Below are 25,735 nucleotides of genomic sequence, written 5' to 3'. Positions count from 1 at the left end.
GCTCAACGACCCTCGGTTCCTGGACCGGCTGGCCGAGGCGCGGCCCATTCGGGCAGCGGCGCGCCTCACGGCTGCGGCCCTCACGCGCGGACTGCGCCTGCGCGAAACCTTCCTGCGCGAGCTGAAGGAGGAAGCGGCGCGCGCCAAGGACGCCGGGTGGGCCCCTCGCGCCCCCGGGTCGAAGAAGGGGCGGAGCCCGTGAGCCCCCCCCCCCGCTTTCTGTAGAAACTGTGGAGAGGCTGGGCAACCGGATTCGGCGTCGTTTGCTTTTCCCCCCAGAGCCGGAGCGGTTGGCGCGCGGCCCCCCTGGCGCCCCCCCCACCCCCGCGGGACCCTCCCGGCGGAGACCGAGGGACGGACCTCCCCCCTCCCCGCGGGCCAAGCTGAGCCTCTCCTCCCTCCCCCCCCCGGGCGGCGGCGGCGTGGGAGACGGCGCGGGGGCAGGACAGTTGCGGAGGGTGCCGCGCCCCCCGCCCCTCCCCGGTGCGAACCCCCGGCGTCCCCCTGCGGCGGAGGGCTGCGGACAGCAGGCCCAGGTTTGCGCCCGGAAGGCTGCCCGGCGAGGCTCCTGCTGGGGAGACCGGGCGGCTCTCAATGCAGCATCGGATTCGCCCTCCCCTTTCCTCCGGATAGGGACGCGATCCTGAACCCGGAGCGGATCTGGATCCTAAAAGCGACCGCCAGCTTCTCGGGCTGCTCGAGCGCCGTCGCCGCATTGGAACCGGGGAAAGGGGAAGCCGGTTTGCTTTTTAATCGGAGCCGGCAGCGTTTCCACGAGAGATGCGAGAAGCGACGTTCGATGGATAGAACCGTAGAGCGAGCAAGATACACCGAAGAAAGGAAGCCTTAAAGGGCTGGGAGGAATTAAGCACCCAAGAGGCCCGTGAAATTTTGCCTGAAAATTGCCTGAATTGGAAGTCTAATCGCCTCTGTTTATACCATGTTTTTAATTATTGTTACTTTAGTAATAAACAGACAGAATTTGATGAAGATATTAAACCATTAAAAAAAAGAGCCCGATGCCATTGTGCCTAAGCATGTGCTAGATAATTAATTGGCCCATATGTGTCCACTGAATCAGCAAGAACAATGAATGGATCGCTAACTAGTATACAGCAGCATTTGGGTGCGGGCAATGTCATATGCACCTGTCATCATTCACAAGATAAAATTATGTTCTGCAAGTCTTGGTGCATATTATACAGTGGATCTTACTTGACCAGTGGTGCCATTGTCATGGTTTTTACCAGACACCTATAATATTGTAGTTTAAAATTGGGTGGATTGTGTTGGGTAAACTAAATCTGCAGGGGCGTGGTGATCCATGAGGTTAGGATGCTGATAGGGTGACAGGCAGGCTTGTGTCCAAGACCCGGTTGCTGCTGCCAGATGGGGTGGGCTCTCAACGCATGCTCCAGTTCCTGCCAACTCAGCTGTTCAAAAGCAGGCGACCGCCCAAACAATGGATGGAAACTAACCAAAGAAAGAAGCAACCTAAAACTAAGGATGAATTTCCTGACAGAGCAATCAACCAGTTGCCTCCAGAAGTCGTGGGCACTCCATCCCTGGAGATTTTAAAGAAGAGACTGGACAGTCACTCGTCTGGAAGGGTATAGGGTCTCCTGCCTGAGCAGAAGGGTTGGACTAGAAGACCTCCAATTCCCCTCTAACTGTTATTCTGTTACTTGGATGTGATGTATTAATTGCTTCTCAACCTGGTACATTATGACTATTGTTAGTCAATTTTTATTTACTATTGACAAGGGAAACTTTCAATTCGTTTGAAATAATGAGAGTGATCCAGTTCCACACATTTTCAGTCTGAGCACGTGAAGTGAAGCTGAGATTTCAGCCTTCGTTGGAAGCGTAACAGAAGAGACATAATTTGGAACATTGAAAACAGGTGTTGAGAAAGAAAAGAGGGCTCAAAGGTGGAACATGATGCTAAATAATATTCTGAAAATTTGGAAACTATCAAATGGAGAATGGAGCGTGTGCAGTCGGGAGTTAGGAAAATTGTTTTATTCCGGTGGAAAGACTTCCATAGTACATGCAATTTAATAGCCAGAATGAAAGACATGCATATATTCACGAATTGAGCTTCTACCAGTGAGATGGAAAACTGATTGATACAATTTTATGCGATAGTTTAATTTAATTAAAATTGATTTATTTATGTATTTATTTTATTCTACTTGGATACAGCCTGACTCCAATTGACTCAACTCCACGATACAAATGCATAGCTTTTCTTTTTTCGGTTTATTTTTTAACCCTATCTTTTTTAGTTTCCATATTATTTAATTTCCCATCGGTTGTTATTCTTTTTCTTTTATTTAAAAATATTTCTATCTCACATCTACAAAACACACCGAGGCTTTTACAGCTCCTGTGATCAAGTAAGACTATTGAATGGGTCACATCCAAAACAGTCTGTCCTGCAATCAGCCTGTTTTATCTGCTGAGGTCGGATCCTATGGCCGCAGGGGGAGCATTTCCAGCCTTTTTGTCTTTGGTGGAGCCACAGGTATTGCCAAAGCAGTATTGGCAGAAAGATCATCCGTGCTGCGCTTCTCCATTGATACCTGCTCTTTGTACTCTTCATGCTTTGTAGTTCACAACAAGAATCTCCTGTCACTTAACATGCACATTAATTATTGTGTTCCAGAGGAAAGAGAATTGCGTACTGTAATGAATTCCAGATTAGCACAGCCAAGAAAAAAGCCCCGGACTCCCAAATGAGACAGTTGTTATGAAAAGGCAGTTTAGAGCAGGCCCTGATTCACACCCGCTACCACACAATCTAGCTTCAGTGCTCTTCATTTTACATGATGTCCAAGTCCATCCATGAGATCTCAGCATTTTGGGCAAAGAAGGTCACTATGATTTGCTCAATACGTCATGGTTAAAAAGCTGGCTTATCAACTAGAATGCCACGGTATTTAGGCTAGACAGGGAAGAAAATTAAATATTCCACAAATCGTTGATTGAGTCCATGAGGATTCCCTAGATTTTTAAGTCTTGCGGTTGTGTTTTGTACTTTTGCCCCTGAGCTCTGGCTCACAAAGTGGAAATTGTTGCAAGAGTCAGAATTGTCATCAGGAGGAAAATCGCATTCGGAGGCTTGGAAGCTGGAGTGTAACAATAATAAAAACATACAAATATTATTAGCAATCTAGACTGAATTTATGGAGTCAGCCTGAGTGACTCAGCAATCTAGACTGAACTTACGGACTCAATTTATGAAGTTCACCCCGGGATGGCTGATTTTGATTTGACCAAGTGGGTTTCCACATTGAGAGCAGTTGGGCGTGTACGTGGCTTCTGCTGCATCTGTTAATTGCAGATGGTTGCAACAGAACGGAATACAGGCTGCGTGTGAAACGTAAGCCCTACTATTTACTATCTACGTGTATAACTCACATATACCCCACACATTCAGTCCTTAAAAGCTGAAAGAAATAAGACTGGCCTGAATCATTCAGGGAGGCGTATGGATCATTTTTCGTCTCTAGACTGGCTTTCCGTAAATGGAATGGAGGTCCTCTACATTACCAGCCCAGACAGTTAAGGATCTTCCTAGCAGTTGTTACTTAAAGAATTTCTTTTTCCTTGTTAACGGGAAATGGAGCGGGGGGGGGGGCTGTCCCACAACACAAAGGTCTCACCAGCTCTTGAACACTGGGAGGATTCCAGGCCTTCTAAAGAGTCCAGGAACGGCTGCCCCAGCCAGGACTCGAATGTTCTTCTCTCTCCCACTGGCACAATTTCAACTGTGGAATCCTTGAAGATTAAATCCTGCTTTTGGAATTCTGATGAACTGAACATTTTAAATCCATTCGGGTTGTTGTCATCACCAAAGAAATCCTGAAAGTTAAACCCAAGAGTTTTTTTCTGACAGCCCAGGGTCATTCTCTGCCAGGGGTTGCTGGGGACCCTGTCCAGGCCCTCTTTCCTTCGGAGGAAAGGGAGCAGCCAGGCTGGTCTGGGTCCCAGGCAGCTTCAGCCATCGGGGAGCATGAGCATCCAAGCGTGTCAAACCCTAAACTGGGCTCAGAAAATTCAGTATCCACATTGTGTGCTATGCCTGTACAAATAAATACCCCATGTTTTTTGTCTCCTCTGATTCTGTTGCTGTAATGGTATGTGGGGAAAGAAATCTCCATTAACAACTTGGATAAAGAGCAGCCTCTGTAGACGTAAGGAGGAGGCAGCCTGTCTGTCCACTAACCGGTTCCTTCCAGACTGTGCAGGGGTGACCCTCCGGCCCTGGGACTGGCAGCCTGGCCTCTCAGTGATGTGGCTGGCTTTCATGTTCCTGCACTTCCCCATATACTGTAAATGCTGTGTGTATCAAGAACACAGAATCCTTTTTTTTTACAACCCTTGTCCAAGAAGTCTATCTGTATTGCCTATGTTACGGACTTTGGTTCCAGAAACGTGTTTTATATAATGGGGGAGGAAAGGAATTGTTCTTCCTTTGCTCACTTTTAAGACTTTGATCTAACTTTCCATCCTAACAAGTAACCTATGGCTTAAGTCCATTGTTCCGTATCCTGCACTCTAAGACTATTGTACGTGCATTTCTATCTTGCCATTTCTCCAGGGGCTCAAGGTGACAACTTACACGTGGATCTTCCTTTATTCTTACAGCAGCACTCTTGGGAAGCAGGTTGAGCTACAAGAGAGCCATGCTAGTCCCAGAGTGCCCTTGAACAGGCTGTTCCAGCCCCATAATCCCAACACACCGCCGGTGTTGCACATGACATAGCAAAGGATAGGTTCTGATTTCCTCTCTTAGTCTTCTCAAACATCCACTTCCATGGATCTCTCCTTCTAGGACTTAATTCAAATCCCTTGAATTCTCTTTACTCTTTTTTACAGTATTCTATTTTTTTCTGCATCTCAGGATTACGTCTAGACAAAACATTAGAGGGAATTGACTGGTTCAGAACAGAGGAACTATTCCACCTGATCTTTTGAAAATGACATCACCACAACTACACTTCAGTTTGCCTCTTATGCAGTAGCCTCTTTGGGTTTACTCAACGTGCTTAACTGGGTCTGCCAAAGTGCTGGCTGCATTCGCACAGGAAGCACAGCTAGGTTGTTTCAATGTCTGTTTCCTTGTTTTGTTAGCATATTGTAGAAATCCAGCCTATTACTTTTTATTTCCTACAATATGTAGGAAACTACAGCATAATAATAAATACTAACAATAAATAAAAAGCTAGCGGTAATAATGATAATATCACTAGCTTTTTATTTATTACAATAAATTATATTAAATATTAAATATATTAAATATTAAAAATAACAATAACAAGCTAGTGGTAAAGTCCCTCGTCTTGTATTCCCAGCCTGCTTAGTGATGGCAGACTCACCTAGCCAGACTGGAACTCTCCTAAAAAGTAATGGAGAAAAGCTAATCGCCCCGTCATGCAAACGAGGAGCAACTCAAAAGCAGCAGTCTCCCCCCCCCCCACTTCTCGGACTAAGCCTACCTGAGCCTTACGCAGAAGCCCGTACACAACCAGGGCACTGGTGTCTGGGTGGACCATAATGACACGAGGAGGCACTTGGCCCCAATGACAATGAGCAAACTGGGGAACTTCAGCACGGGCACCGTTTGGGCACAAGAGCTGGAAATCGCCAGACCGAAGTCTTGAGGCCCAAGCATCAGTATTGTGCCCTGAAAGAAGGAAAGAGAGGCTGAAGCATTTCGGACGTGACAATCAACACAGCCATGTGAGAAAAGAGCCCACCTACCATCGGTGTTTTCGAAGACTGAACTGTGCTTGACAAAAGCCACGTCACCATGACCCTCTGCTAAGCATCTGCAAAGAGGACATTAATCCTGTTAGCCATTCTGGTGTAGGGAGGCAAGCGTGTTGCTAGGCTGGACCTCCCACAGAAAGGTGCCAAGAGCAGCCCCTGCACCCTGCTTCTCTCCTCTCTGCAAAATAATGCTTCCATTTATTCCAGGGAAGAGGGAAGCTTGCTCTCTCCTCTCTCCCAACCATGGTGACTGGTGATAGCTGGGCTGGGGGGCTGGGGGGGTGATGGTAGCCAGAGTACAAGAGGCACTGCTCCCACAGCTGAAAAAGTAAGCCCTAGACAAAGCTAGCTGGTGCTGAGAATGTTTTGTCTCCTCCTTATTTTTTTAATAGGCAACATCTACATACTTTTGACACCCAAATGCAGATAAAACTCAGCACTTCTCCATTCTGGTACTGGCCATGCTGAAGTACCACTCAGACAGACAGACATGAGTGACTTAGTCCAGACTTAAGGCATGAAGCTTGCTCCTTCCTAAAACTGGAAGTGAAGCCGCCTGCCTGGTTACCTGAAGGCTCCTGTGTAGCCGTAATACGTCTCCTGGCTGCTGGCGTTGCACCTGAAATTTCCTTGGCTGTCCCCAATGCAGAGCTCACAGAGGTTGGCAGGGTAGCCCTCCTTCTCGGCTGTCGGAATGCAGCTGGTGGAGAAGAAGCCACTCACCGCTGAAACCAGAAGAACAGAGCCAGGGAGAGCCCATGAGGGCAACTGTAGGGAGAACCACTGAAGATCGACTCACAATTGCCGCTGGGCGTTGGTTCCAAGCTTCCACGACTCCTTTCTGAAGTTATCCTTTCTCACATGACTTTTGAACTTCCCTCCTGTCAGTCTGAGGTTATACCCCTATATTCTTGATTTTTGCTCAGTATTGAAAATGCTGCCTTCTAGAATCTTATTCACAGCCTTCATATATTTAAATGTTTCAATCATGCCCCCCTCCAGTCCTTTCCTTTCTGTCCTCCAGGCGTACAATGTTCATTTCCTCCCATCTCTCCTGATAACGTTTTGCCCCTCAGACTGCGCCATTTTTGTTGCCCATCTCTGGACTCGCTCTGCCTTAGCAGTGATCTTCGGTGATGTCCCCAGAACTGGAGACACGTGTTCCAAATAAGGTCTGACTAAATTCCTCCCTGGAGGGATTGGGGCTTCCTTCTTCCTGCTGGGGATCCCCTCTCGGGATGCATCCCAGAATTTCCTTTGCCTTCACAGCTGCCTGGCCACACTCAGGTCGCTGTCTTCTGTTTGTGAGCACCCCTAAATCCTCTTCTACTATGGTTCTGTCTAACATGGAGCCCCCAACACTGTATACTCTGCTTGGGGATTCTTTCCCCCCCCCCCAACTGCATGATCTTAAAAACATTGAACTGCAGTTTCCACATTTCTGACCAATTTTCCAGAAGTGCCAAATTGTTTTATATGCTATGAATACCCCAAGAATATCGACTCTATTATACATGTTTGGGTCATCAGTAGAAAGATGGATCTGACCCAGGGATCCTTCTGTTCTGCCACTCGCAAAGCCACTGAACGGACCAGGGCGGGGGCTGAGCCTCGGGGTGCTGGTGATGGGTCCCTGTTCAGGCAGTGGCCCGCTTAACAACCACATACACTGGGATCTCTGTCCCTGAGCTGGCTCTCTATTCACTGAGCCGCCCAGCGGTTAAGCCCTCGCTTGAACCACACTCCCGTGAGCTCCTGCTCTGGAACAGTGTCCGATGCTTGGCTAAAGTCCACCTGGGCTGCGTCCATAGCACCAGCTTTGCCCAAAACATTTGTGGCCTAGTTTAAAAAAAAAACCAATCAGGTTACTTCGATCTGATCTGCCCTCAGTAAAGCCCTGAGGCTTCTTGCTTTGGGTCCATCAAACTGTGAGCTTTTAAATGTTCATTAATCTTTTTTTTTTTTCAGGAGTGATTCCATTAACGTCAGTACAGGTAGTCCTCAATTTACAACCATTCATTTAGTGACTGTTCGAAGTTACAACCGCGCTTTAAAAAGTGACTTAATTTTATTTCTTTATTTATTAAATTCCTACGTCACCCATCTCCCCTACCAGGTAACTCTGGACAGCTTACAAATTGTAGCAACAAGTGAAAAATAATTAAAAGTTTAAAACAAACATTCAAATATTATTAAAATCTGTGCTAAAGCCAGGCCTACAAGAGCCAAGAGAGGCAGATGGGATGGGTGTGAGGTCTTATGACCCCATCAGTCACCCCCAGCGGTGAGCGGCCCGCCTCGGGGCCCCAGGGCCCATCCGACCATGCCAGGCTTTGAGACTCTTCCAGAAGGCCCAGAGGGAGGGGCAGTTCCCGCCTCCAGTGGCAGAGTGTTCCACAGCAGAAAAGGCTGCTTGATTCAATAGTTGAGCAGTTGGGATCCGTGGCAGGCCTCTTTCGCTGGCACAAGTGGCCGGGCCAGCCCCCTCAGATGCCCTGGATCCATGCCAGGCAAGGCTTTGAAGGTAACAACCAATGCCTTGAACTGGATCCGGAAGCAAACTAGCAACCAATGCAGCTCACACACTAATAATGTTCTATGTGCAGCCCTAGGTGCTCCCAGGACTATGCGCGTACGCACCCCTGCAATTCTGCATCAGCTGCAGCTTCTGATTACTCTTCAAGAGTAGCCCCACGTAGAACACATTGCAGTAATCCAGACGAGCGATGAATAGGGCGTGAGTGACCATGTACAGGGCCTCAGGATCCAGGTAAGGGCACAGCTGGTGCACAATGCGAAGTTGTACAAGGGACCTTCTAGCCAAACTACACGTTGAGCAGGAGTCATGAGTCCAGTTTGCACACCAGATCTGTCTGGGGTAATGCAACCCCATCCAGAATTAATGATGATAAACCACCAGATGGAGAGGTCCCTTGCGTCCACAGCCACTCCATCTTGCCTGGGTTCAGCTGAAGCCAGCAGTCCCCCATCCGGACCTGGAAACCTCCAGGTGCTGAGGAAGAGCAGGTCACCCCGTCACTTGGGTCACCGGGGATGGAGATGGAGAGCTGAGTGTCACCAGCATACCTCATCCCTTATCACCATTTTTCACACTTACAACTGATGGAGCATCTCCATGTTCACGTGTTTAAAATTCGGACACTTGGCAACTGACTCGTATTTATGACGGTCGCAGCATCCTGGGGTCACGTGATCCCCTTTTGTGGTCTTCTGACAAACAAAGTCAATGGGGAAGACTGATTCACTAAACAACCATGTTACTAACTTAACAGCTGCAGTGATTCACTTAACAACTGTGGCAAGCAAGGTCATAAAACGGAGCAAAACATTTAACAACCGCTTAGCAATAGAAATTTGGGGCTTGGTTGCAGTTGTAAGTTGAGAACCGCCTGCACTACAGATATTAAGCTCACTGGTCTATAGTTTTCCGCTTCTTCCCTAACCCCTTCTTCAACACAAGATTAGCTGTTTGGCAATCCTGGGGAACTTCACTGGTTAGAAGAGATAGTTGAACAGGTCAATTAAGGGTCCAACAAGCACCCCTAGAAGTTCCCTTGGAACTCTGGGACATAAGAATTGTTTTCATTTTTGACACTGGTGATTGCTGTTTTTTCCTCCTTTTGTCGCTAATGTACCTTTTAAAAATCCCCCTTTTTATCCCCCATTTTTAATAGATTTACCCCAGGGCTTTTCAACCTTTTCACCCATTGTACCACTTTTAGGATATGGCAGTATCCGAGTACCACCAGTCGCCTAGCAAGGTGTCAAAAACTTGATGACCAAAAAAGAAAAGGAAAAAACTGATAAAGTACAGGTAGTCCTCGACTTACAACAGTTCGCTTAGTGACTGTTTGAAGTTACAATGGCACTGAAAAAAAGTGCCCAAGCCACAGCCGAGCAAGACACCACCCAGCTGCGCTCTTCCTCCTGTCCGAGGTTTTCATTGTTGTGAGCATTTCTGTTGAGGATTGGCAGCGGAGGTGGGGTGGGGAGGTGCTTAGTTTTTATTCCCCCCATCTGCTGGTGGTTGCAGCAGGTTTTGGTTATTTCATATGACCCTCGGACACTGTGACCATCATAAATATGAATCAGTTGCCAAGCATCTGAATGTAAATCATAAGACTCTGGAGATGCTGCAACATTCCAGATGATCGGTGCTTCTTCTGGTCTCAGCAGACGTGCTAGGATCAGCGCCGAGCTCCAGCTGGAGCCTGGCGCTGATCCTGATGCTTCCACTAAGCCCTGACAGCCCTGCAGCTCCAGCCGTCTCTCGCTCAGGCTTGTGCGGTGCTGCCACCGGTTCAGCTCATTCCCCTCCCCCGCTACCACTTTTCTAGGATGGTCGCGTAACCACCTGCCAGGTGCCAATGTACCACAGGGGGTACCCGTACCACTGGTTGAAAAGCCTTGATTTAGCCAGTTCGTCTTCTTTCTGCACTTCAGCAACACTAATGTCTTCCTTCCTTCTTTAGCAACTACCCTTCTGCTATCCTTCTATCTTCCATATGCTGATTTTTTTCTGCCTTAACTATCCTGCGTGCCTCTGCTGTGAACCAGAAAGAGTTTCTTTTGCTTCTACTAAGATGTCTTACGTAGAGAACAGTTGCCCCCGAGATGGCTTCACAAGTGGACCGTGAGTTTTCTGAATTAGGATTGCTTTTCATGCCCTTCTTCACATAAAGGGTAACCCCCCCCCACACACACTTTTCTATTCTGTCTTTTCTGTACAGTATGCAGCCTGGTGTACCCATACCCCTGAATGTTGGAATCCCTGAACCGTCTCTCTGTAATTGCATCAAGACCCAAGTTATCCCTGAGCGTAACAGCTGTTAGTTCACAAGGTTTGTTGCCTAAGTTTGGATTGTTCCTTATTCAGTTGTTCCCGATCTGAAAGGCCTCATTTTGCCAGGATTGTCTCAGTTCTTGTGAGCTTTTGCTTGGGCCCTATCAGTCTTCAGTCACCCCTCCCCCTTTACCTTTGAGAAGGTCGCATTCCTGGGGCTGAATGAACCCCTTTCGCAACAGCAGGCCAATGGGTATGTTCCAGCCGGCCATCCGCCCATAGCCAGTGTGGCAGGACCTTTTCTGTTGCAGCTCATGGATGGTGAAGGCGTCAGACGTTGCTCGCTTCACCACTGCCACCGCATAGTAGGTGCTCACGGTATCTCCCTCTGCATACAGGGAAGAGGAGGAGAGAGTAAAGCAAGTCTCGAGGTGTCCCGTTCTACGACCCTGCCTTCAAGGGTGCCTCAACAAAGTCTTCAGAGGGGTGACCTAGGGCCACTCACTGGGTATATTTTGCACATAGCAGAAGGCTCCAAGCTCAGTAAAAGAATACAGGATCACCACCACCACCACCACCACCACCTGTGCATGGGGAAAATGTGATGACGAGGGATGAGCTGAACCATTCCTTGCCATCTTGGTCAAATATGGTGGGGTCTGGAAGGTACCGTAAACTAGGCTATGTTCAGCCTAAGACACAACAGCTATCACAGGGGAAAAAGTGAGGATTTATCCTCCACAGCTCTTGAGAAGAAACCAGCAGGGGCTTTCAGAGAGAGAGAGCAAAACACAAAATAAAGAAGAGTGGTATTAAGCAGTAGAACAGCCTATCTCCTGAAGGCACGGGGGTGTCAATACTAGAGGTTTTCAAGCCAAAGTTGAATTTGCCTGGGATGGTCTGAGGAGGTTTCCTGTCCTGTGCACCAGAACCTGGTCAAGCTCCCTTCCAACTCTGTTGTTCTGTGATTCTAGCCGAAGGTTGTTAACTTAACAAGATGAGGGTTGTGCTGCCTGTTGAAACTGGGTTCAGTTTTTGTCCTGTCTGGGACTGGGCTTCTCCTGGATCAACAGTTACATTCTTTTGGAGTTTTTCAAGTTCAACTTTCTTAGGAAAGGCTTACGTAGCTCCAGTGAACCAATATCACCACAATGTAAAAAAGATATTGAGACTCTAGAAAAGTACAAAGAAGAGCAACAAAGATGATCAGGGGACTGGAGGCTAAAACATACAAGGAACAGTTGCTGGAATTGGGTATGTCTAGTTTAACGAAGAGAAGGACGAGGGGGGACAGGATAGCCGTGTTCCAATATCTCAGGGGCTGCCCCAAAGAAGAGGCAGTCAAGCTGTTCTCCAAAGCGCCTGAAAGCAGGACAAGAAGCAATGGATGGAAACTAATCAAGGAGAGAAGCAACCTAGAACTAAGGAGAAACTTCCTGACAGTTAGAACAATTAACCAGTGGAACAACCTGCCTCCGGAAGCAGTGAATGCTCCAACACTGGAAGTCTTTAAGAAGAGACTGGACAGCCATTTGTCCAAAATGGTATAGGGTTTCCTGCCTGAGCAGGGGGTTGGACTAGATGACCTCTAAGGTCCCTTCCAACTTTATTATTACTACTACTATTACTACTACTACTACTACTACCACTACCACTACTACTACTACTACATGTTTTAGGCCAGAGCTGGCACATCCCACAACATTTCACAATGGAGCAATCAATGCACACCGATCAATGCACTGTTTTTTCCCTGTTTCAGGACTAACTTGGAATATGCAGGAAGTAAGAGCTGTTTTGAGGAACATAAGTCAGAAAGCATTTTATGGGTTTTAAACAAGCAGGTGCCCCTGAAATGGCTGAAACTTTAGGCCCTTTTTTGTGAAGTTGTAGGAGTTTTAAGGTGAAAGTGTGTCTTAAGCTTACAGTCCTCCAAACCGGCTCCAAACCAGCCTTACCTACTCAGATAACATCCGCATCTCACTATCACTAACCCTTGAACCTTCAAAGGCCAACCAAACGAAAGGGGGTAGTTAAGTCTTCTATAAGAATGCACCTCAGGTGTGGATTCATGGCACTACCCACTAAAAGAATGCAGATGACCAGCTGTCTGCAAGGAATATAAATCCTGCCATTCCCCACCATCTCATCAGAGCCGAAGAAGAAAGTCCAGTTGCCGCGTGAAAAAAAGCACCTTTGGGATGAGTCACCTGGATGACTCAGAATCTCCACAGACATTTACAGTGCTAATATACTCAAATATCTAACTGGCTGAGAGCATCCATGCTTGAGGCAACGGGTTCTTTCTGCATCTCCTCTAGCAAATGTGTATGGAGATTCTCAGTCATCCAGGCCACAGTTATCCCCAAGTCGCTTTTGGGATCTCCTCTAGCAGCGATGGAGAGCCAGCTATGGATGGCTTCTCTCTTTGGATACCAAGTGAAAATCGGACTGTTCATCTGCTACCATCTACCATCTGGAAAGGAAAACTATCCTCAATTCAAAACGATGCTTCAATATTAAACCTAAATTATTTGCTTTATTCCAATAATTTCTGTTAACTGCACCTTCCCTGAGATTTGTTAATGCAGGCTACTAGTTGCAGAGAAAAAAAAGAGACAGGAGTAGAAGCTTGCAACAGAACTGGCGTAATCGCATGCCCAGAAGCTGTCTTCCTTCTTCCATTTTTCTTTTGTGAGATCAAAGGGGCAGCACAAGCGGGAAAGGGGAGAGTGAGAACAATTAATCAGTGGAACAGCTTGCCTCCAGAAGCAGTAAATGCTCCAACACTGGAAGTTTTTAAGAAGAGACTGGACAGCCATTTGTCCAAAATGGTGTAGGGTTTCCTGCCCGAGCAGGAGGTTGGACTAGATGACCTCCAAGGTCCCTTCCAACTTTACTACTATTATTATTATTATTATATTATTAATGGAGCCGACCTCAGCCAGAGAGCTCGGTGGGGCGTCTAAGAAAGCAAAACGCTGGTGGCATCTGCTCAGTGGGGCCTTCGCTGTGGGGCATCCGAAAGGTCCTAAGAGGATCGCTTTTGTCCAAGACTTTCTGCAATATTTCCACTTCCTGGCGGACTCCTGGCGAGTCCACAAACAGCTGCAGAACGGCTGGCACACAAAGCCCCTGTGTGTTCTTACCTGCGTAGTGCTCTGCAGCAGCCGGCACCAGGCCATAGGTCTTCCCGGCTACATAAACATCCTTTCCAGCCAGAACCACAGCATCAATGTCTCTTTTCTGAAAGGAAGTTTGGAGAGATCAGAATGCTCCCCTTCAAGGCCTGGCTGCCTCCTGAGAGCCCCTTTCTCCCCCCGCCCCACAGGCAGCTCATTCAATCCGCCACTGTGGCCAGCCAGCCGGGGAGGGCCAGAACAAAGTTGGTCTGGCTGTTAGCCCCGCCAGGTAGTCTAGACAAGTAGCACAAACTGTGAGTCCTGACAGGTCCCCAGTCTGCAGGGCTTCCTCCCAGGGTCAGTCCCGTGTGCCACCGCAGTGCCAAGGGACCAGCCCGAGCCTCCCAGTGGGCAGGCAGGAGGGGTCTACGATAATTCACCGTGGCCAGCTGTCCACAACCAACTCGCCATGGACAACTCATTGCTGGACAAAAATTTCACTAATAACAAAGAAACGGTGGAATAGAATCATTAAAGAAAGGATGCAAAAGGAGGGACAGAATCAAATGTGATTGACAAAAATTAAAATATTTTTTATTTATTTAAAATAGTTAAATAGAATTGTTAGATTGTTCCGCAGAGAGTTGTCCTGCGGCAAGTTGGCTGTGGAGAGTTGGCCGTGACGAGTTGGCTGTGGAGGGTTGTCCCGCTCCCGGCCGGAGACAGGGCTGGCAGCCTCTCTGGCCCCAAGGAAAAGAAGCCGAAGGAAGACGGAAGGGGCTACCCAGCCAAGCCTCACCCTCCAAAAGGGATTAAGCTTTGTCGGGAGTGGAGGAGGGCAAAGAGTCCTGCCAGCAGGGAGCCTGGGGAGGCCATGGAGGATAAATAAACTCCAGAAACTTTACTCCCCCACAGCCACCCTTCCCATGGCAGTCTTTGGAGGGAGGTCAGATCAAGAAGCAGGCGTGGCAGGACCATAATACCTTCAGCAGGAGAGAATAACCACCTAGAAAGTCTGTCCTAGTGGGGTTATTTTGCCTTTCGTTCTCATGCTTCCCTCCTTCTCTGCAAGAGCCCAAAGACCCCCTGCTCTGCCAGCTGGCTTGGGGCTGCAGTGGGGGGAGGGGTAAGGGGGGCTTCCCATTGAAGCTGGCTTATAATGTAAGGTCCACCCCCCCCCATTCATCCTACTCCCTCCCTCCCCATCTTTTAGCTATCATATTTTGGATTTCTACAGTTTTGTGGCATTCTATTTATACAGTTTTATTTTTAATATTGTAAGCCACCCAGAGTTACCCTGTAGTAAGATGGGTGGCCAATAAATTTGAAAGATAAATAAAATAAATAACTCTCACCTGAATGCGTTCCATGCACTGCTCTGGACTCTGGGCTGAAACACACTGGATTTCGGGCTTCAGATTCTGGCTCTTAAAGGCGGCAGCCATCTTGCTGCATTTCCAGATTTCCTCCGTTGAGAAGACGCACCAGCGCAGGAATCCTGGCAGCCCTGCATCAGAAGAGGAAGAGCCTCACCGGGGTCCCACGCGGGCTTCTTTCAATGCAGAAACAACGGCTCCCATCGGTTTCCCAGGCCAAAGAAGACAAACCCTGAGTCCTACCCCTGGACAAAACTGGTCTAGCATTTTTATTTTATATAGCTATCCATCTCACATTTGTGACTCAGGAGAGTTTCCAATTAACTCATAAGCTGGACCAAAAAATAAAGAAACCCAACAGCCGTACAAACAATACAAATGTTAAAAACATTAAACAGTTTAAGGCCCTATAAGTTACCAGGATACTGTGTTAACTAAGAAAATTAAGTCATTGCTTCTCTGCCTGGCAAACAGTGAGATATTCAGTAAGGTCCAAAATCCGAAATCCCCAAATATCCTGATGATGTAAAAGCAGCCTCGGGGCATCCAGAAAAAGAGAACTAGGAGATCTTATGGGAAAGTCCCTGGAAAAGATCTTAGAATACTCTTAGTGAATAAGAGACAAATCTCCCTTTCGGAACCAAGAAGACATTTTTTTTTGTTATAAAGGCAACTTGCAAGACATACTTTTAGGATCACAATCCAAGCCTCGCATGGCACGCAGGTATTCATCTCCCAACCAAGCCTGGTAGGTCTGTTCCATAATGGGAACCAGCTCTACGGTAGAGTCTTTAAAGAGAAGATTTTTCCCTCCATAGACTGCAGAGTCAAACATCTGGAAGCTGGAGTTTCCACCATTGAAATTTTGCTGTAGCACGGAGAGAAAAAAGCACATCTGCCTTGGGAAAACCTCTGAATTCCTGAAGACAAGCCCACAATGGGGCTTCAGATCTGCCGTTCTCTGATAAGTTGAAAAGGGCCTGACCTGAATGTCAGCTGAAACCCGAAAGCTTTACCTGCCCAGGCCAGCTCTAGCAGCTGCCCTCTCTCGCTCCTCCTCCGAGAGGTGAGAGCCAGCCGAGTGGCAGCACTTTCCTTCCTCAGAGCTCGGCTGAAGAGCCAAAGCTGAGAGGATGCGGCCCTCTCCCTGGGGGGGGGGGGTGAGTAAGCCAAAGCACGGGAGGAGAAGCCAGGAGGCTGCAGGGATGCAGCTGCTGGGCTGAGACCATCGCGATCCGGGTCAAAGCCAGACTCAGCCTGAAACTTCCTGGGTAACTTTGGACCGGACACACTGATCCGTGTGGGGATGTAACGGAGGAAAATCCCCACGGAAGTCAGATCTCTTGGGGGAAAAGTGGGATAAGAATCCAGCCTAGAAATGCCTTAAGGAGAAGGTCCTTTATTTATTTTTATTTTATTTATCACATTTAGAAACTGCCCATCTCCCTCTCAGAAGGACCTACTTAACTTAAAAGGATGGGCCGCTTACTGCCTCCAAGCTCTCACCCGATCACATTGTGGAATTTCTGGCAGCACAAGGTTTCATGACATGTTGTTATTTATTTCCAAGCATTTGAAAATAAATTTTCATCACTTAACATTATACATAAGAACAACCACCCATTAAACAACTATAAATCAGGATACCCATAAATCTCTGCCTGTCTACTTGAGCACCAATGTTCATCACCTTCCTAAATCATTCCTGACATGTGGAGAGCCAGCTATTCCCTGGGGAGGCCATGCTCTGCGTCTCCCGGGGTGGGAACCTGCATCCCCTCCACTCCTGGCTGGAGCATGGTGGGCAGACCAAAAGGGAACCAGGAGCCGAGCCTGGTTAGAGGGCTTTACGGTCACCAAGATCTTCGGTTGTGCTCTACTGGCAAGAGGCTGGACTCTGCTAAAGAGGCTTCCACCAAGGAGCAGCCAGGCCGTTGCCTCCTGTGCTGCGGCCAGCAGGAGTTTCAGGGCCACCTCCAGGGAGAGTTTACCTGGAGTCCTCGGGGGGGGGGGGTCTTAACCAGAGGACAGCCAGGAAGAGCACAGCTGGCCAAAAGCTTTGGTGGCCACGGCCTCCCACTGGTGCTCCGGCAGGAGCCCTGAGCCGCCCATATGGGGCACTGGCAAGGAGAGACCAAACCTTCCGAAGGGTCCTCAGACTTTTCTGCCAAGCGCACCCAAAAACGTTACAGTATATGCCGACTAGACTGGAAAAGGCAAAGGAGGCCTCTTTCCTTTAAAAACCCAGCTGGGAGCCTCCCTCATCGTGGCCCTGCGTGGTGCCATTAATAGGTCCTGCCCACTTGGCAGCGTCTCCCTTCTGCCAGCCCTGAGCTGCAACTGCCCTGGCATGAGGCTCCTGCTCGGCCCATGGATGTCGGGCAGCCCTGCAGCTGTGAAAGGCACAGCTGTGGCAGAGGAACCACTTCAGTACCGAGACCACCACCTGCTGAATTTGCTTTGAGGAGAAGAGAGCTCAGTAAGACAGTGTCATGAAACGCACACGCCTGTTGCTTCGGTCGCTCAATCTCTAACGGGCTCGCAAGCAGCAACACGCAAAGACAAGACCATCCTCTACGGAGTCTGGGAAGCTCACCTGTCCTTGATCCAGCACTTTAAAGATGAGGCTGCCTTCCACGTCCTGTCGGGTGATCACGGCATGAGCAGGGACCCGTGCCAGGTGACAAGTCCGCCACTCGCTGACTGCCGCCCGGCTCCCGTCCTGGCAGAGCAGCTGGAAGTCCTCCAAGGTCCAGGAAGGCTGAGCTTGGCCTGGAAGGAGAGCATTGGCCTGAAAGGAGAGATTGGCCTCTCCTCCCCCACACCAGGCGGACCCCAGAGCAGAGCTCTAGGCTGGGCATTTGGGAGGGGCTGCTGACATTATGAAGCATCTGGGCAGAGATAGGTCATTCCAAGAGGGCCCAGAACATAAATTAGGTTTATTTTAAAATGGTGAAACAGTAAGAAAAGTAAATATATGCCATTTAAAAATGGCTGTTCCTTTTTTTAATTTATAGTTTTAGGAAGCATCTTATGACTGACAAAATAGCTGAACTTTTACATTTCAGTCTGGTTTCACACTAACTTGCTAAACCCAGGTTTACAAGCCATAATTCCTGGGTTCACATCCTGTTAACATTCTATATCACCTACCCAAGGATTATCCAGAGGACACTGTGTCTGTTCTGATAATTGACGTTCAAACATGCGCCCACCTAACCCAACCTGCAGTTAGGGGTAAATTTCTGGGAAAGCAGATTGCCCTCGCGCCCCTCCCCTCTGCCAACTGGGAGAATAAGAGTGTGACCAGGCCTGCCCTGGCTGGACTCCTCTCGCTTCCCACCCACCGACCCAGCCAGCCAGCCACACTTTGGACCCTCTGAACTGAGGAGGAGGATGGGAGACACACTCTGCCCAAATTCCTCTTGCCTCCTGCAAATTCCTGACATCTTTCCCCTCTGAGTAAGGCCGAGAGGATTGGAGAGAGCTTTTTCTGGGCACGGAAGGCTTGACTGAGAATTGACAGGATTGTGGAATGTTGGATATTTTATTTAGGGCAGCGGTTCTCAACCTGTGGGTCGGGACCCCATTTGGGGTCGAACGACCATTTCACGGGGGTCACCAAACAACGCAGTCCGCCATTTTTTCCCCTTTTCCTTAGCTGTGCTACTCCCTTTTATTCTGTTCTATTGGCTTTCAAAAGCCAATAGGAATTGTCCAGGCTGTCTCTGCCCTGCTGAGCCCGCCAAAAGTCCCATTCTGCAAACGGTGCTGCACCAGTTGAGTAGTCCTCGACTTAGGACCGGTTGGGGGTCACGGCATTAAAAAGGTTGAGAACCACTTTTAGGGCAACCTAAAAAAGAAAATTTGGCCGAAAGCAAACCTTTGACATTAGAAAAGCAGAATTTTACAAACATGGGATGCTGATACATAACATTTTACAGCAAGAGAAGCTGATGAGCAGGACTTCCTAAAGAAGGAGACACTGAAAGCACAATTAGAACGCAATCTGAGTAAGGGAGAGGGAGAGGTAGGAGAAGACGCTGGACAAGGAGCCTTTTGCATAGGAGACGTGAAAGCAAAGCGAAGACGGATATGGGGAGTGGAAAGAAGGAGAAGCAGCCGAGGAAGAGGCCGGCCCGTACTAGGCTGGTGGGGATGTCAGGCACACAAACACTCGGACTAAGCTGCAGGAGGGGAAAGACACTTAAAACAACAACCACAACAAAAGGAATGGGTATGGTAGAAATCTGCTCAAAAGAAAAAGAATCGGTATACTAAGGAGTTCGGTGAAGAAGACAAAATGCTAACAGGTAACAAAGAAAAACAGACCCACTCAATTTGGTCTTTTCTGGGCCAAAAGAGGGGCGGGGGTGAAGCAGGACGAGAAGGAAGCCCAACTTAGATTAGGGAATTCCTCCCCCTGTGGAATGGCTCACCGTCCATGGCTTCGGTCACCGTGGTATGCTTGACAAAGGCCACTTCTCCTGGCCCATCCGCCAGGCACCTGTGGGGAGCACCAGCCATCGTTGGCCACAGACCCTCGGCACTTCCCACCCAGAGGACCCCCAAGGCCCCCATCTTGGCCTGCAGCAGGGTTCTGCAGCAGTAGGGCATCCCCTCCCCTCCCCCTGTGGCTTTTCCAAGGAAAAGAGCATTTCCCCCCCCCAGATACCTGAAGGCACCCAAGTAGTCATAGTATCCCTCTTTGGAGTTCATCTCACACTTGCTCTGTCCAGCAGAGTCTCCTATGCAGAGTTCGCAGAGGGAGGCAGGGTCCCCAACAGCAGTTGCCCCAGGGACACAGCTGGCGTTGAAATAGTCACTGACGGCTGGGGGAGGAGGAGGAGGAGAAAGAGAAGAAAGAGAAGAGGGGCTGCATCTTCAGCTGCAGCATCCTCCTCCATCCTGCCTCCCTGCGTGCCCCAAGGAAAAGGACCATGGGGGATAAGTCCTTTTGTGGACCCAGCAGGCCTCCCACGACCTGGGCAGGACTTACCTTGGGTGACACTGCAACCCATCATGGGCATTCGGCCGCTATCAAGGAGGAAGCCCACCGGGATGTTCCAGCCAGCTGTTCGGTTGATCCCTGTATGACAGGTCTTGGCTCCTCTCAGGTGGTTGATGGTCAGGCTGGAGCTCGCCTTCACCACTGCCACTGCATAGTAGGAGGTGCCAAGGTCTAGAGAGGCAACGGGAAGGCCACTTAGTCCAGCTTCTCTCTGTTGCGTTCACAAGGAGTGAAGTAAACGGGGAGGAGTGCCGGGTGAAGGCAAACCCCCCAAATGCAGCGATAGCATTCTGCCCATAGCAGGAGCCCTCCTTGGTCTGGGAAATAACATTCTTCTATCACATACAGCAGAATGAAATATTTTATTTTTTTAAGGAGGAGGAGGAGGAATTATTATTATTATTATTATTATTATTATTGATCATCGCACAGTCAGCCAGATGTTCAGACTGGGTTTGGCATTTTGTCTACCTATCGAGTCCTTACCCAGACCTGGGATAGGCAGATGTGGATGTTTGATGGTATTACAGATATCGTCGTAGGATGGAAACAGTTCTAGTAAGGCCGCCTTTTGCAATTGACTAATGGCGAATTTGTCAATGCCGATGATGGTGTTCAAGTGGTGCTCCAGTTGTTTTAGAATTGCAAAACAACTGGAAAAACAACTGGAGCACCACTTGAACACCATTGGCATCATCATCATCATCATCATCATTATTATTATTATTATTATTACAATGAACCCAACTGCTCTAAAATCTAAAGAGCTGCATCAAATTTAATTGCTCAGTCCAAAGAGCATCAAAAGAGAACAAGAGGCCAATGAGGCGTTTGTTAAGTACTTTGCAGACAATGAAAACAGACTCAGATTTATCAGTGCTTTGCACACTGCTGAACCTTTTGCCCTCAACAGAGTCGTTTCCTCCGCTGGGCGGATCTGGAACAGTGTCTTTTCTTTCACCTCCAGTTCCTCAAGTGCAAAATAGTATCGGTAATTCTACAAAATCCATGAGAGGCAGAAGACATAGAGGTGGTTACTGGTCTTGTGGCCTCTTCTTTGGTCCAAAGGAGCTTTATGATGGCTATTTAATAGGCAGCTACTGAGTCTTGCCCTGCTGCCCCTCTCACCCATTTACCTTTGCCATAGGCCTCAGCCACGACTGGTTTCAGACCGTGCTCCTTCCCAGCCTGGTAAAGGATGCCCCCGTCCACAGTGGCTGCATCGGCCAAATTCCGCTGCAGGCAAAAAGAGAACTTCCTGGTAAGGACGGAGGCTGCCTGGCAAATGCCACAAGAAGCCTTCTTAGGAGATGGGCAGAGTGAAGCAGCAGCCAAGGGTGGTGTGGCCAGACCATTTCCCAAAAGCTTTGCCCTGCTTAACCAGAGTTCCCCAACCTTTCCGGGAAAGAGGGAATGATTTTGTGGGAGGGGCAGGCACACACACACGTGTGTGTGTTGTGTGTGTGTGTGTGTGTGTGTGTGCGGGTGCGTGTGTATGCACACACATGCGTGCATGAGCACCCGCGACATTCACAGTGACGTGTGAGTGGGGCCACAGGCACCTGCAATGAGGCTTGTGCAAGTGGGACAGAGGACTCCGGCGATAAGGCTCGCATGATTGGGATTGCGAGTGCTTGTGACAATGCTCACGCGAGTGGGCCACAAAGGCCACTGACACTCACAGTGCTGCTTGCGCGAGTCGGGTCCTAGATGGACAAGCACCAGCCAGCCAGTCACTCAGCCTAGTGGCATTTAGGCCACAGCCCACAGGTTGGGGGCCCCTGCAATACACCGTTCACACTGCCCTCCCTTTCTCTGACAGATCCGGAAGCAAATATTTCACACTTACATTAATCCTAGAGACACAGTCAATCACTGAGCCACCATTGACACAGGCCAGTTCAGGGGAGATGTTTGCTCTGGAGAAGGCCTTGCTCATGTCGCTACACTTGGCCAACTCTTGGTCAGAAACTGCGCACCAGCGCAGCAGGCTCAATGTCGCAGCTGAAAAGAACACAACCCAAATACACACCCGTGCAAAGAGCAGTTCAGAATTCATGGATGAAATAGCAGGCATCCCAGAATCAAGTCCTCCCGTAAACTGTGTTTGCCAATTCCAGGGACCAGCTTTCTCCAGTTGTTTCTACCCAAATGATCCAGTCAGGAAGGAAGGGCACGTAAAAGGGTAGTTGGCAGGGCCTTGAGGATTTTCTGGAAGATTCTGCTTCTGGACATCAGGGTAGCCTGACCCTGCTGGTCTTCCGTAAGGCCCTGGTTCTGGCCTGGGCTTGGGACCCCAAGGACCCGTCACACAGGGACCCATTTCTTAGTTATGCTAGTGATTTGGGTGGAAGCTGCTCAACCATTGTGTAGTTTAACTTTTGCAGTCTGTATAATTGCTTTTATAATTCTAACTGTAACTTTGTTTGCTGCTCTGGGTCACTTGTTGAGGCCATATACATTGGATAAATAAATTGAAAAATAACTTTTCCAAATATAACTAAAGTCACTATGGTGAATAGATCTATGCCGAAAATACCTACTGAAGGGCATCATAACCATCCCTCTGGATTGCGCACTAGTCTTTCCCATTAGCTGACTTCTTCTATTTATTGATTTGATTTTGATTGGATTTGGGCACTGCCCACATCCAAACTGCCGAAACTCAGACCAGCAAGGTAGCAGAAACACTGTCGTGAGCCTCCTAATGGTTAGCTCAGACTAGACTCACCTCACTGGATTCTTGGACAGGCAAGGTGTTTTTTTTTGTTTTGGGCTGGATTAAAGCTTTTCTGGCTAACAGAATCGCTGGAAGACCTGCCTGAGCAGAGGCATAAAGGGAGAACAACGCTTGGTGTGTTAACCGTCTCAGTAACCACCCAGAAACCCCCTCGGCTACGCTTGGTGACCAAAGAAAGAAGCCAAAACCTGCCCAAGCCTTGCTCTGGGTGGCCTATTTTCCCACCCAAGGCGGATTCCGGTGCCCATTGGCTGTGGCTGCCAGAGGGGAGACCCTGCTCTCCTCTTTCCACCAGAGGCCCCTTCTCTGCTGTTCTGCCGTTCTGGTCATTGCGCCCAAGAAAAGGCGCAGATTGCAATCCGCGTCTTTGCCACAGCAGGGGCAGTTTTTGCTCTTTGGACAGGCTGCTGCCTCCTCCTTCTCCTCCTCTTCCCAGCTTTCTAAGGTTTCAGCCACATTGTAAGGAACAAGCCCAGTTCATATTCGGAGCAGCCATGGTGGTGGGAGAAGACAGTTTTCCACGAGCACTTGCAATGATCCGGAAGGCAACAGGAGGCAGCAAAGCAGTTCTTATTAAATAAGCCTGCCATTTTGTCTTGGTCTGCATCTCCGTATTGTCCAGAAAGCAAAGGAAAGAAAGTCCTGAACTTATTGGAATATACTTTCGCAAATATTCCCCCCCCCTTTTCTTCAAATTATAACAAGGGTTAGTTAAAGCATGAGCCCACAAAAATCCCACCGATAAATACAAGAGTAACTGATGCTGTTGCAAGCTGGAAGGGGAACATCTCTGCGTATGAGGAAAGTTAGACGGCTGGGATTTCTCTAGAGGTTGCACCAGAAGCATCTCCTGAATCCACCATGACCAAGAAAAGCGTCCTCCTACCTGTGGGGAAGCAAAGCAGAAGGGCAAGAAAACCCTTTGAGGACCTCATGGCGGAAGCCCTGCGTCTCCTCTCTCCGGCCCTGCCAGCCAACGGAGGACTCTGGCCCCTTCCGCAGCCTGGTCCTCCCCCGGGCCCCTCCCTCTTAGGACACAGGCTGGCCCTTGGGGTGGGGAACGAGGCTCTGCGCCTGGAGAAGTTAATAACTGCCAAGGTTCATAAATGTGTCCTCCAGCCCCCCCCCCCCATGTAGGCAATGCCTGGAAAAGGAGGAGTATGGCCTGTCCAGCACTACCACCTCATGGTTGGAAAGAATAGCGGCTTTCTCAGCAAGGAAGACCAGAGCAGCCAGCCAGGGAACAGGGCACAAAAGCCCACCTCATTCTTCTCCCAGGGAAGGGAGCGTGGAAACGGAGGGAGGAAATGGTTGGGGGGGGGACTGGAGGGATGTTGAGCTGAGGTCAGGCCAGACCCTCCTGGCAGCAGCAGAGCCAGATTAGACAGCAGCTGACCTCAGGGGCATCTATCTATTTTTATGGCATAAACCATTTGGCCACCCACAATGTTCTCACCACTTCCAGTGGTTAACGTTAAAAACCAACAAATCAACTCCCCCCCCCAAAAAATGAAGAAGGAACTGTAACAGGAACAAAGGCAACAACCCAAGATACAGGCAGTTCTTAACTTATGTAACTTATGACTGTTTTTCACACTTATGACCGTTGCATTACACCCATGGTCATGTGAACAAAATTCATGGCTGAGCAACTTGTTTTCATGCTGCTTGCCAAGCGTCCCAATGGGTTACGGGATCCCCTGGTATGACTTTCTGACAAGAACAGTCAATGGGGAAGCCAGATTCACTTAACAACCATGTTACTAACTTAACAACCACAGTGATTCACTTAACAACTGTGGCAAAAAAGATTGTAAAATTCACTTAACAAATGTCTCACTTAGCAACAGAAATTTTGGCCCTAACTGCACTTGCAAGTCGAGAATTACCTGTACAATATGAAACACCCCAGAACACACTAAAAACATTATTCACTGAAATGAGAAATGCACAGTTCTCTATTGTGTGCCCGTTGTGCCCTGTTCCTAGATGGAGAGACCCTTCTCACAGCCACTCACGCCCTGGTCACCGCCTGGCTGGCCTACTGTAATGTGCTCTGCATGGGGCTGCCCTTGAAGACTGTTCAGAAATTTCAGCTGGTACAAAATGCAGTGACACAAGCAGTTATGTGTGTTTCCGGTAGAACACACCTCTGCTTTGTGAGCTGCACTGGTTCCCAGTTTATTTCTGGATCCAATTCATGGTGCTGATGTTAATCTTCACAGCCTTACATGGCAGGGAACCGGTTATCTGAGGCAGCGCCGCTCTCTGCACATCTGTCCATCCCACCAGACCCAGCAGAGGGTTAGGGTCTGTGGGTTCCGTGTAACCTTTGGCTGGCCCCAGGGGGCGTGGGGGTCTGCTGGGGTGCCTCCCTTGTGGAATACCCTCATGCCAGCTGAGCCGAAGTCGGCTCCGTCCCGTCTGACCTTCTGAAGGTCCCTCAAGATCTGGCTGTGCCATCAAGCCTGGGCACCTCAGGGGGAGGGAGGAGTTAGTGAGGTGGCTCCGTTATCATCAACATCTCTTCACCCACTACTTGCCTTAGCTTTGTTTTTAAGCTTTTAATGCATTTATTGTTTTAAGGTTGTTGTACGCCACTCAAGAATCCCTTGCTATGTGAGATGGGCAGCTTTAGGCCTTGGACCGATACATACATCACCCGGTGATTATCCCCAGCAGTTTGGCCCCTTCGGCCCCCGCTGCAGGCAGCCTCATTGACCCAGGCGCTCAGCTCAGCTGGGTTGGCCAGGCAGCTTACTATGGCTTGTTTCAAAGGCTTGGTTCTTTTGGTTGATGGCAGTCTGGCTTCGATTAACTCTAGTCAAATACTTATTTCACTCATTAAAATGCAAATCATTGAAATGCGTTTTTCTGAATTTTTTTGTTTTTATTCTGCCTCTC

At 48.8% G+C, this 25,735-nt stretch overlaps 1 protein-coding gene across 1 annotated transcript; it reads right to left on the bottom strand.

Moving 5' to 3' along the window:
• Positions 1-374: 374 nt before the first annotated feature.
• On the bottom strand, positions 375-23,810 carry LOC120307171 (melanotransferrin-like). Its single transcript, XM_039341560.1, has 16 exons — positions 23,718-23,810; positions 21,941-22,095; positions 21,228-21,327; positions 20,080-20,262; positions 19,756-19,912; positions 19,520-19,587; positions 17,677-17,852; positions 15,768-15,948; positions 15,060-15,211; positions 13,732-13,828; positions 10,776-10,970; positions 6,347-6,503; positions 5,770-5,837; positions 5,505-5,692; positions 3,669-3,867; positions 375-3,131 (listed from the first exon to the last, which is right to left on the bottom strand). Exons 1-16 carry the CDS (start codon positions 23,764-23,766, stop codon positions 3,061-3,063), a joined length of 2,196 nt encoding a protein of 731 aa, XP_039197494.1. The 5' UTR covers positions 23,767-23,810; the 3' UTR covers positions 375-3,060.
• Between the last annotated feature and the right edge of the window lie 1,925 nt (positions 23,811-25,735).

This window comes from Crotalus tigris, unplaced genomic scaffold, assembly GCF_016545835.1.
Source record: "Crotalus tigris isolate CLP2741 ecotype Arizona unplaced genomic scaffold, ASM1654583v1 scf7180000017765.3138416, whole genome shotgun sequence".
Classification (NCBI taxonomy): domain Eukaryota; kingdom Metazoa; phylum Chordata; class Lepidosauria; order Squamata; family Viperidae; genus Crotalus; species Crotalus tigris.
This window is presented reverse-complemented; position numbering and strand designations above follow the sequence as displayed.